Genomic DNA, 12,887 nt, shown 5'->3' on the forward strand with positions numbered 1-12,887 from the left:
GCTGGCCTGGACTACAACCATCACGTCCACTGACCCCCCAAGAGAAGACCTGACGGCTCCATAGAGTATGTTATAAGCATAATAGATGTTATTACGTCTATCTTAATTTCTCACCATATCAGCCACTATGTTGGGTACCAACAAAAATGTTCAGAAACCTGAATGAGGTTTTTACATGCAGCAGTATCCTGGTTTCTCAAAACTGGGATAACATGTTTACATGTGCAAAACATAACCCGGATACTCCAAAAACACAATCATAATCAGGATGCTAGTTAGCTGTTATTATTTAGACTTGTGTTTAAGGTGTCACAGCTAGATACTGCCTCCCTGATGGTTACTGAAAACTATAAAAGGCACAATAATGTATTTCAAAACAAGTCAGGCCTCATCTGGCAAGGCCAAACTCAAAATTTCACACTAGAACAACCAAGGCATCATTTTGACTGGTTCAAATTTTCAATGTAATAACTTTGTTAAAATAAAAGCCATGTAACTATAGGACCCTGACTCTTCCTAAATGTGTGTATATATTACATCCAAATCTTTATTCTCATTCCACAGATCAGAGATTGCCACAGACATAGAGGCATGCTGTTGCACTTTGAAGAAGAAAGAATCTTCCAGCAAAAATCAAAGTTTATGTTGACCTTGACTGACAACTAACTGTGCATTGTTACTCTGCATACAACCTACATTGTTATATTACTTTGAAAAGTAAAGCTTGACAATATTTAGAGAGTTATTACTTGTGTTTGATAAGCATATTTGCTTTTGAGACATGCATGCCTTGACCCACACAGTGATTCCAATTTTTTATATGAAGGTTAGTTTTATACACTAAGCAATCTGCTCATTTACTGTCTGGCGTGACTGAAGTGCTAAGCTAAATACTAAACTTTCCAAACTTTATTTTTATAACAAAATTAGACTTTATTGCTAAATAAACATGTAATGAATTGAGGAACAAGTTTCTAGGTAAAGTATAGCCATGTGAAAGTCACTGTAACGCGTTTTATATCTAGCTGTGTGGAGTGTAGCTCACGTTACCGATTCATGTGCCTGTAGAAACCAGAAATCAGAAGTCTTCCTCTGTCGCCATCTTGTGCCCGCTTCCTGAACTACAACGAAGAACCAACGGCCGCTGCTGTGACCGGTCGCCATCTTGTGGCGGCTTCCTGAACTTCATGAGAAAGCACCGGACCTGGAGGCGGATACGACTGACCTGTAGTAGATGCACAAATGAAGATCCCAGATGTACAGACGCGTTGGTCATGTTTGCTGCTTTTAGCATCACTTTTCCGTGTCGGGACAGCGGCGGAGGTGTCCGTATGGAAGGTGGACATCAACTCGGTCAGTGTTACGCCCTCGACAAATGCATTTTTAACGGTTGTTTCGTTGCATGTCGTGCTAAATCTTGCACAGCAGCTGTTAGCCTGGAAGCTAACTAGCTCCTAGCAGATCTCCATGTCGCTGTATCTTCCACCTTTTATTCACACAAGGGCTTTGACAGTGTTTGTTTGGGTCGTCGGACACAACGAGGTTCTGATTCGGAACGAGCTAGCTTAAACTGCTCGCTAGTTAAAGTCATACTGCCTGTCAGCTGTGTTAAAACCTCCTGCAAGATAGCAACAGTGCACATCTTATATGTTACCAAAGCAGAAAATGTGTGGGGACATGATGGTATTTACAGGTGTGTTTGAGCGGTTGAGCTACAGTCAGATCATGGGAACAAGGGGAGTTATGTTGTGGATAAGATAAGCCGGTTGTTGTCTCAGGCTGCTGTTAAAAGTGTGGACACAAAGGGAAACTCTTATCTCAATCAAATACGCTACTCAATATTTTCATAGGCAAATGATAGTCAAAATTCACAAGCAATAATGTGTGTAGAGTAGTTGAATTGTGCCCCAGAATTTACAGCTTCAAATCGTTTACACATTCATTCATACACACTTGATTGTATGTACTTGATTCAGATTCAGACAACTTTATTAATCCCACCAGAGGCTTGGCTAAAATATACAGTAACATGTAGACACACTTAAAAGGAAATATGTTAAAAATGATATCAAATATGCCAAGAAATTCAGTGAAATAAATGTTATTGTGTCCAGAAGTGCACCGCTTGTAGTCAAACTAGTTTCAAAGAAACTTCATTGGCAACTAGTTTGATAATTGATTAGTGATTGTTTCAGTCATTTTCAGTTAAAACTGTCAAAACATTTGTTGGCACCAGCTTCTTAGATATGAGGATTTGCTGCTTTTTTGCGTCGCTTATGGTATTGAACGAAGAGTCTTTGGGTTTTGGACTGTTTGTTGGAGAAAAGAAGCAATTTAAAGACGTCACTTTGGGCTGTAAGGTCCAGATGTCCTACGACCTGCAGGACTTTTTCCTGGTAAATCTGCATAGGGAACCTCTTCCCACCGGACAAAATGTCAGAGTTTGAAATGATAAAGAACATGTTTTTCGACGTTTTAGCAACTAAGCGATCCATCAATTCTTTGTAGATGCAGTGAGGTTAATAAATGTGGCTGAACTAGAGTTGTTAGATTAAAAACAATGTGTGTCGTGTTCTCAGACGCAGGATGCCGTGTTTCGGAAGACGCTGTACGCCAACACCACCATCTTCATGAAGTGTAAGTTCTCTGACCTCCGTGTTTTCCCTGAATCCTCACTTAACTGACGATTGGGGGCATTTTATGATTAATGTCAACAGTGACGGTGCCATTCCCACAAGCTTCTTACTGCATCCACCTTTATATAGTTAATACAATACAAAGTACAAAGATGGTTATGTTTGATAGGTGGAGTATTTACTAGAGCAAGACATTCATTAACGTACTGCCAGGAAGGCCACAGGAACGTAACGCTCAGGTACAGTACATCCTTGGTTTTGCCGTCTGTGTTTAATCTGGCGCCTGCCCAGGTAGTGACACAGAAACACAGAAACACAACATGAATAGTTAAGTATAAAAAGGCCCTCTGTGTCCTCTGCTCTGTCCTCTGAATTTTTATGCAGTTCCTGGGGGATGATTCGGATCCACATCTCTTAGTTTTGACCCAGTTACAATATACCTCAAGCTGGTTTTGTTTAAAAAAGCAAAACTAAATAAAAAAAAAAAACAGTAATTCTACTTTCACAAGAACTCAAAACGATGCTGCTTCTAATTAGAGATTATACGTTGTGTTGATTATTGTTCAAGAAGCATTAGGACTGCCGGGTTTATCATTGAAAATTCAGCAATGACATTGTTTTGTTGACATTCACATTCATGGCCTTCACCGGCTGAACTGCAATCACTTCTCATGGGCCGGATGTCGTACAACCTGCAGGACTTGTTTACCTGGAAAGTCTGCACGGGGAACCTCTTCACACTGTGAACAAAATGTCATTGTTTGAAATTATGAAGATTCAAGATGGACAGCATCTTATCTCATCTACTGTGCTATACAGACATATTGTAATGTTAACTTTTGATCACCTTTTGATTATTTTGTATCTTTGTTTTTAATTTTACTGTGAACTATAAATGTAAGACTAATTAAAAGTCATTTTACTTTAACATCTTTGCAGAAAATCTCCCTCTTTGTCTCAGCCGTCAGCAGGTGTGGAGTTAAAGTTGCAGGCAAACTCCCCCACGCTGTCTAACTTGCAGTGCTAGACCTTCATCAGGCCAAAGACATGGTTATCCCAATGTATAATGTTCTGTGTTGTTATGACAAAAAACAGAGATTAACTCCTGTAACATGATGATTTGGACCTAAGACCTTATTACTGTCTAACCACCCAGTGCTCTGCCTGCTGAGTAACTATTCACTTTTATCTCTCTGCAGTCCAGGGTGACATCGGGTCATGTGATAGGAACCTGGCCTTCAACATCAGCTGGTACCTGCGCTCCTCTGTGTGCTACAATGAGGTTTTTAACACACCAGTGAGTATTGTCTCTTGTCTGCTGATGTGTGAGTCTCATTTGTTTGTTTTGTTTTGCCATGACTCACTCGAGTTACTTTAGAAATGGTTGATAGAAGTCACTCAAAAATCTAATCTTTTTTTGTGGATTTTGTGCAAGAACGACAGGTTTATCTACATGATCAAGCTTTTTTTAAATCTAAAAGTTCACTTCACTGAACTTTCCACCGGTTCAGGGTTTTGATTTCACATTCAGCATCAGCTGTCTGTCAGTCTGAGCAGCTGGTACGCTCTGCCTGAAAGTGTTTTCATGGCCTTGGGCTCAGCTTCCATCTTTGTGCCAGCGCTGTCTCTTTGTCTCAAAGCATCTCAAACTCAGCTGCTGCTTTGGCTTTGATGTACTTCAACTTCTCGCTGAAGATGAGGGTCAAAAAGGGAGGACGTATCAAGGTCACCTGTACCCTGATCAGGACATTTTTCATTCAGATGTGTTTTGAAACGTCTGCTTCTGTCAAACACTGACTTCAAGCAAGATGAGAGCAGTTTTCCTCTTTGGATTTTACTTTCTAAGTCCTGTCTGATCGTGAATGTATTATTCTGCCTGTTAAGTATGCAGTCACTGTCTTTCATTCATCTGTTCTAATGTTGCAACATGAGTAGTTTTATAGTGCCACTGATTTCCTCTCACTGTCATTTATAGGACAACAAAGCCATGAACATGTTTGGTATGGACCACATGTTGAAGGACGGCTGGAGCGGCTTCTACAGTCAAGGCTACATGTACTTCGACAACTGCTCGTCCCTCTTCTTACCGAGGGTAAACACAACACACACACAGTGAATCACCACATTGAACACAAGTTTAGTGCAGCAGTTATCTAACGTCTGAGGGTTTCAGGTTACTTCATCCTTGTTTCTTTGCTCTGTCTGCTCACCTAGGTGTATTATCCAGACTTCAACCCATATCAGCCCCTCACCAGCCCAAAGGTGAGTTACTGATCATGAATGGATTGACCGTATTGATAATACTTATTAAAAGCTCTATAGAGACTGGTTTTCTGAATGTGTTTGTGTTGTCTCTTCAGAGTGACCCATCCAATCAAAGTCTGTTTTGGCCCGACAAGCCGGTAAGACATGTTGGTACTACTTTTATGTAAATATATGTTTTTCTTAGAGGTTATTTTCTGTGGAGCAGCTGAAATTGTTTTCCCCTCCCATAAAGTTTTTGTGTTCCTCGTGAGTTTATGTTGTGATGTATTGCCAGTTTGGATAAACACTCGAGGCTATGACGACTATGATTCTTTGCTCACAAACGTCTTTTTGCAGGATATCAGCGCGGTGGCCAAAGCTTGGCTGGACAGTCCATATCTGTTCATAGTCAAGGTGCAGCCTTTGCTCCACGGGATCGATGACGATGACATCGGAGCAGAGCAGTTCAGCTTCACTTTCACAAGTGAGAAATACAATTTTACTTCCAAAGCTTTAGATTCTCTCATATTTACTCAGTAGATAATCTGGTGAAGTATAAAGGACACTTGTCTGTGTCAGGAAATGTGACTTTTTGCTTTTCTTTCCTCAGTGAAAGTTGAGATGAAGGGACCACATGACTACTCTTCTCCAGCAGACTGGCCCCTCATGATGGTATGTACCAAATTAAATAAAGGAAGGGTTTTTTGCATTGGAGGATGATATTTCAACACAACGCAACAATGTTATCTTGAGTTTTGCATAAAGATTTTAAACTCCCCAGCCTGAGCACGTGTCTGTCCCTCCTGTCCATCACAGTTCTTCATGGTCATGTGCATCGTGTACGTGCTGTTCGGGGCTCTCTGGCTCTTCTGGTGTGCTTGCTATTGGAGGGATCTGCTGCGGATCCAGTTCTGGATCGGCGCGGTCATCATCCTCGGCATGCTGGAGAAAGCTGTGTTTTACTCGGAGTACCAGAGCATCCGTTACAAAGGAGACTACGGTTGGTTGATTTGATACATTTGCTTGTCTGTGGAATCATTTTTGTCTCTTTTCATTTCATTCAGTTTGTTGTAATCATAATTCTGTTTGTGTGTCTTCACAGTTCAAGGTGCTGTTATTTTTGCTGAGCTGCTTTCTGCACTCAAAAGATCTTTAGCACGAATCCTGGTCCTCATTGTCAGTCTCGGATATGGCATAGTCCGGTAAGTTTACTCTCTTAAAATGGACCTTTTATCTGACATTATGTCTCAATAGTGGGGGACTCATTGCTTATACTCCCATTCCAACCTCCCTCTATACTCTGTAGACCCAGACTGGGTACCACAGTCCATCGCCTTGTAGCTGTCGGGCTTCTCTACCTGCTCTTCTCCTCTGTGGAAGGTGTGCTCAGAGTGACGGGTGTAAGTATCATCTATTTAAAAACTCCACCAGCCTCTCATCAGCCACCACCCAACAGCAAACACTCTCAATGTTAATTTAGCCTATTGGGAGCACAGCAACTGTGTCAGATACTTCATACAAATACAGCACATTCGGTAAAAGGTGACTCCACTCATCACGTACTTCAAGCAGCTAAAACACCAACAATGACATGCAGTTACTTTAAAGCCTTTGCAATCGATTTATTTCCTTAGTTGCTCACTAAAACAGGACGTGACAGACCTGTTTTTAAAGTTGTTATCTTTTCATTTCATCCTTTCACAACCTGTGGTTGCAGTGGTAACTACAATTGCAGTGTCACACTACAGCAAACACCCCTCGAGCAGCTGCTTCATCTGAAATTTAATAGAGAGGCTACTTGTGTGTTTTCAGTGCAACCACACAAACACACGCTCAAGCCAGCCTGTATTTTTCCAGTTGATTGCTTTTATTGTGAAGTAGCAACAGAAGGGAAATGCTCGGTTGTGGTGTGTTGGTTTGGTTTTGATCAATGCAATCAATTAAACAAAAACAATGTTGGATTCTCATGCTGCATTGTTTCTTGTGAATCCCTCGTGTGTGTGTGTGTGTTTGTAGAAGAAAATCAGACCCTGCCTGCAAGTGACGAAATTGTAAACTACATTTGAAGAAGCGTTGAGCGATTATGATTATTATTTCACAAAATATTATGTCCTGATACATGAAACTTGAATGGAAGCTTAAAATATATAAATTTTTATTAACCCTAATAAGTAAGAATTTAATGCAGTAGATGGCGGTAGACAAAAGCACATGAGAAGATAAGTGTATGCGGTTAAACCTGTATACCACAGCAACCCTACTCATAATTAGTATCAAAAGTGAGATGTAATCTTATGAAAATCTTCAGGGTTATAATTGTTTAGCGATCCTGTTAAGTGGACTCAATGGGCTGCACTGGATACACTAATCTATACCAACTAAACCCCCCCCTGAAGATTTACTGTATCCTAAAATAAACCAAATGGATGAGAAAATAAAAAAGATTTCTCTTCACACTCACAGCTGTTCTGTAGACTTTTTCTATTCCTCTTCTAAGCCGTAGTTTATAATTTTCTCTGAACCCTCTGCACCAGTGCAGATAGGACATTATCTGTTCTAGCCTCCACAGTCTGATTAATGCTGATAGTGTTGGTGTATTTTTACTTAAAACTCTTGCCCAGCACGGCTTTCGAGGCACTCTGCGTAAATAGACGATAGAGAGAGACGAGGTTACGCCGGGATTTAGTCTCTGGTAGGCAGACAAGCGATGATAATAAAGAATGACAAATTTGATCTAAGAGTGATATTCAAATGCAGCCAGAGACGCTGCAGCAAGTTCAAAAAGCCATGAAAACACAGAGATACACAAACAAACATTAGAAAAGAGACTGAAGAGAGGTCGTGTAGTTTGGTGAGCAGATGTGTTTTGTCAGGAGGCAGATCTTAACACAAGCTTATCTCATGTTTAAAAAAAAGCACTGTGACTTCCCTTATGATTAATTTATTCCGCTCACTCAGTCCTGTTTACACGCGCACACACACACACATACACACACACACACACACACACACACACACACACACACACGTTATCTTCTTTTTTTCCAATCCGACTCTTGTCTTCTTTTTCCAGGGTTTCTATGAGACGGTGGCCCTGGTGGCCAATCTCAGCCTCTCCCTTATTGACTCCTGTGTCATGTGGTGGATATCCTTTTATGAAACCAGCTATAAACAGCCACTCGGGACTGATCAGACAGGATTTGCTTGTTCAGAAACGTTGCATATATAAGCTTTTAATTATGGTTTGTCCCAATGTATATACAGTAGGTTCTCCTTAATTTACATCTACATTTTCATCAGCCTGTCTCAAACCACTCGCCTCCTGAAGCTTCGGAGAAACATAGTGAAACTCTCGTTGTATCAGCACTTCACCAACACTCTCATCTTCTCTGTTGTCGGTGAGTACCAGCTGTTGCAAGATGGATTGCCTCTTACAGACATCAGAGTAACACCGTTGTTTACTTTGTGTGGACAGCTTCCATCATATTCATCATCTGGACCACCAAAGTCTTCAAGCTGGTGGACTGCCAGACGGTCAGTTTGTTTTCTGTTATTGCATTCTGTTGAGGTTCCTTGGTCTTGTCATCTCTGTGGGTTTCTCGCGTATACAGAGATGAAGGGTGAAAAACTTTCCCTGCAACCTGATAACATCCATCTCTGTGTTTTTATTTGTATCTTTTCCACAGGGTTGGAGGGACTTGTGGGTAGACGATGCCTTCTGGCGTCTCCTGTTCTCCACCATCCTGCTGGTGATCATGGTGCTGCTGCGGCCCTCTGCCAACAGCCAAAGGTCAGAGTCTGTCTGGAGCTGGGCCTGATCCTGCAGCACCAAACTATTTCTGTCATATCAACTTGCCAGCAGCATTTAATTTCTGGTTCTTTTTTTTTCCTCTCAGGTTCTCTCATTCTCCTCTGATTGATGAAGACGATGAAGAGGAGGAGGCGAAGGAGCCCATGCTGAATGAAGCTTTTGGTAAGACCCCCATTGTGAGACCAGCCAAGGGTTGTCCAAAAAATGAGAACACAGTGTCCGACAGTGTTTACGATGTATAAATAGATGGGGTACCGTTTAGTGCAGTTCAGATGTCTTCCCTTAGATAGCAGCTGTTTTTCTAAATTCGACTAAAGGCCAAGGGCCAGGTTTTGTTTCAGGTGAGCTGACTGAATGCTTATTGATCTACAACACAGTACTTAGTTAGTGTAGCTCAGATCCAAGAGAGGCTGCAGGGATAAAAAATAAGTCAGTTGTCTTTGTTTGTTGTATCCACATATAAGATCTGGAAACACTGAGTCACTAACTTTTCAGATGTCTTAACCACTCCATACTTAACCATCAGTTTCTGTTCTGTCCTGATGGATGATGATAGAGCCAACAGTGTTTTCAATTAGATTTGTGTTGCAGCTGCAAATAACTCACAACTGGCCTCAGATGTGATTGAGACGGCCTTGTTATCCGCGGTGTTGTTGTATAACCCCTGCCTCTGAGGCCATGATCAAAATGTGTTCAGCAGATATGATTAATTTAGAAATGTTCATCTTCTAATCACATAAGAGTATAAATGGAAAATGTAATAACCTTGTTGTGTAAATCATATTATTGCACAAGAGACCTCTATGTGATTTTAACTGGCTTATTTTATTTTAGAGGGAATGAAGATGAGAGGCTCAAAGCCCGATTCTAACGGCTCCCAGAAACTGTTGAGTAAAGAGGTGGGTTAAATGTTTTCTGTCAGCATGTCTCTACTTATATTCTTTAATGGGTTTATGCACAGATAATTTAATATTTTCTAAACTCTGATGCTTCCAGGATGAAGACCTGAAATGGGTTGAGGAGAACATTCCTACCACCGTAGCTGATGTGTAAGTAAAGTAGATTTAAATTTTAGACATTAAGCTGATTAGAGGAGAAAAAAAAAGATGTTTTGATACGTACATTTTATTTAATATGTTCGACTCTTCTGTCATCTTTTCCTAAAATATTACATCATTTGATCTCTTTGGGATTCAAATTGTTATTAATATGAAACCATTTGTTTAGTTATTACGCCCTACATGGACTTTGTGAGAATATATTTTTAAAAACAATAATCCCTCTAAATCTGTCATATTCTTTCATCTTATGTAAGCGTATTAATGTAGCTTACGGTATCTAATCAAGGCCAGATCAGACCAGAAACATATACTGTTAATACTCAAACTGACCCTGGTTTGGACCATGTGAATGCACTCACTGCCTCCCTCTCTGCGTTTTCTCTCTCTCTACAGAGCTCTCCCTGTAATGCTTGATGAGGAAGAGGTAAAGGGTCCTTTTTCTTTCCCTCTGCTAGTCCCATGATTTCTGTATACAATGCTCCTGATTATGGCATTCACTGTGCTATCATTCCATGGTCACATTACTGCACATGCATTATTCTGTGTTCTCTTTTTTCCAGGAAATCCTGAAAACCAAGATGGAGCGATCCAAGATGGAGTAGAAGTAAATGTGAGAATGAAAAGAAGGTGATTTCACTGAGGCAGCGATGAATGCGTTCTGAGTGATCTTATTACCAAAAAGTGTGGGCAAAGCCAACTGTTCTCTCCGGACACTTAACATTTTTTTTAGTTTTATTCCACAGGTGACGTGTAACACTCCAATAAGTTCAAAGACACGTGAATAGTTTGTTTCTATGAAGGCAGTACTGTCTGACCCATATGTGGATGGGTTGATGCCATGATTCTGGGAAATTCTGTGTGAAACTGAAGGAATTGCACAGCAGAGCACTTTGATAAATATTTTATTTGTGTCAAAGATGTTTCTTCATTGTCACAAACATGACCAAAATCAAGTAGAAACTGTGTATTTTAATACAGTGCCCTTCTGGAAAATATGATATTTATTAAAATCGTGTCTTGTGGTGTTAGACTAATACGATATTTAATGAGCCGTGTGGTTTCAGAATCACTGGGGCAGAAGATAGAAAACGTTTTGGAGAAGTTTAACTTTTAACCACCTGCTTCAAATTGCAGAAGTGACCCCAGCGCCTGATTGGTCAAACTTGCAGGACTGTGACAACTACTTTCGATTCTGTTCAACTACAAATCATGATGTTTGGCGGTTGTCTCAGCCAAGAAACCATGACGAGGGTACAAACGAAGGGGAGAACACATGTCGAAAACGCTGCATAATAAGATTATATTTAAGCCAACTCAGTGACAGACACCTTCCTTCAGAGGTGTGCTGAAGCTGTTTTTATCATGTGTTATATTGAATTACATATTTTATAGTTCACATAATGAAGTATATTTAATATTGAAATGTGCAAGCAGCTGTATGGTATGATTAACCATTTAGCCAGATAACTAAAAATCAATGTTTTCATGCTTTTTATGTCACCAGTGAAGATTTCTTGAGTTCATTTCTTGTAGCTGCACCAACAGATTGTTTATGTGCATATGTGTTATTCTTAACACGTTGTTGTCTGGCTAACTGAGTAATCCTGATATATAGAAATAAATGAGCTACTGTGACTTTATGTGAACACGGCTTGAATTGATACTTGAAGCATATCACAATTGTCAGGGTAAAACGTGCTAAATCTGCGTTTTTGGGGGGATCTTTATGTTGACCAGAACACACTGTTCTCTGGGCTGAGAGAATGTAATGACCCTTCGTGGTCATGTGTTTCCTTTCAAAGCCAAGTATACACAATCGTAAATGCAGTTTCATTAGAAGTGTCCACGTCGTGCGCATGAGCGTTACACTTCTCTGAGGTGTCATCCTTTGCGAGCAGTGCAGCCATCTGAGAAGTGCGACACAAAACATGTTCTTGACCCGTTTTCAAGCAAAAGTCTAAATAGAATGATGTTTATTTTAATCTCTATAAAAATTAACATTTTATAGCTTTTCAAATAACAGCTGTGATTTAAGTCCACTTCAAGTTACTCTCACCAAAGTGAAAAAGTTTTTTGGTTTGCTACTTATTCACAAAATCTATTAATAAGCCTCACAGATGTGGTGTGGTTCACTCTATGTATGTACTCTTATCTCACACCCTCTGCCAACTGGGCCAGAGTTCTGAAATTCAGTAGCACTGGGTAGTTATTAAAAAAAATACTTAATAAAGGAACAATTATTAAAATGCCATAATTACAGATGACTTTGAGCATATCTTATTCAAACTCCAGAATAAGTTTAGAATTACATCTCCGTCCTTGTGCAATCTACTGCAGTATGTGTGGATATTCTAAATTCCTTAATTTATGTTTTTTAAAGTATTTATTCAAGTCTTGTCGAGGATTTTTTTATTTCAGAGAGACACTGAAGCCCAAATTCTGGATGTGAGTCTGCATTGTAATGTGAAGCTGATGATATTGTATGGCTTTTTGCGTATGTCCTGCAAATAAAATTTGTATTAAAACATTATTACAAAGTCTGTTTCTGTGTGCATTTATGACATGTTTTCTGTATTGTAAGCAATTATAAAAGATGAATCCAAACTGCAATTGAAACAACCATTTTTCTTAGAAAAAAGCGATGAGCCGCTCTAATTCAACTTAGTTGGCAGTCAAACTGATTTTACATTAGAATAAATAGATCAAAAACTGAAAGCAAAAATGTAATAAAGTCTTGATAACATGTCATCTGTAGATATATTCTATGGCCAAAAATAATGACGTTTTCTGCTTGTTTTTCTATATTTTTGCATGATAGTAATAATTGTTACATTTTTGAGTAAATAACTGTAAAGAATATCTTGGTATATCGATATAAATATCACATTATAGAGTGTATATTGTCATTTTTATCCACTTTTTCCTTAAAAAACACAATTCTTATTTTGACAGGCTTTTGAAGCCCCATGAATGAAGTCTCGCGAGAATTACACACACCATTTAGTTGCGATCAGTACACACAGGTAAAGAAATATCTATGCTTCTATTTGAAATCTTTACTGTTGCACATCCGTCTTTAATCTCTATTGTTTACTTATTTCCCTCTCTATTTATATTTTGGCAGATTTTTTTAAG

The 12,887-nt window shown here is 39.6% G+C and overlaps 1 protein-coding gene across 2 annotated transcripts; it reads left to right on the forward strand.

The window, feature by feature from the left end:
- Nucleotides 1-1,152: 1,152 nt before the first annotated feature.
- On the forward strand, nt 1,153-12,289 carry LOC115566249 (transmembrane protein 87A-like). Of its 2 annotated transcripts, XM_030392035.1 has the most exons (21): nt 1,153-1,353; nt 2,580-2,637; nt 3,836-3,933; nt 4,612-4,728; nt 4,851-4,898; nt 4,997-5,038; nt 5,238-5,364; nt 5,491-5,552; nt 5,697-5,880; nt 5,983-6,082; nt 6,187-6,280; nt 7,954-8,025; nt 8,170-8,278; nt 8,356-8,414; nt 8,567-8,670; nt 8,777-8,853; nt 9,526-9,590; nt 9,688-9,740; nt 10,146-10,176; nt 10,313-10,379; nt 10,887-12,289. In XM_030392035.1, exons 1-20 carry the CDS (start codon nt 1,243-1,245, stop codon nt 10,352-10,354), a joined length of 1,653 nt encoding a protein of 550 aa, XP_030247895.1. In that variant the 5' UTR covers nt 1,153-1,242; the 3' UTR covers nt 10,355-10,379; nt 10,887-12,289. The 2 variants fall into 2 exon arrangements, with proteins under 2 accessions (XP_030247895.1, XP_030247894.1); XM_030392034.1 differs by having other exon boundaries at nt 10,313-12,289.
- The last annotated feature ends 598 nt before the right edge of the window (nt 12,290-12,887 follow it).

This window comes from Sparus aurata, chromosome 16, assembly GCF_900880675.1.
Source record: "Sparus aurata chromosome 16, fSpaAur1.1, whole genome shotgun sequence".
Taxonomy (NCBI): Eukaryota; Metazoa; Chordata; class Actinopteri; order Spariformes; family Sparidae; genus Sparus; species Sparus aurata.

What these genes read in the sequence shown, in the direction of transcription:
- LOC115566249 (XM_030392034.1), top strand. Translation starts at nt 1,243, where the DNA reads ATGAAGATCCCAGATGTACAGACGCGTTGGTCATGTTTGCTGCTTTTA. An exon ending in ATGAGGTTTTTAACACACCA is followed by an intron (nt 3,934 to 4,611) that starts GTGAGTATTGTC and finishes TGTCATTTATAG; the next exon opens with GACAACAAAGCCATGAACAT. An exon ending in CCGTTACAAAGGAGACTACG is followed by an intron (nt 5,881 to 5,982) that starts GTTGGTTGATTT and finishes GTGTCTTCACAG; the next exon opens with TTCAAGGTGCTGTTATTTTT.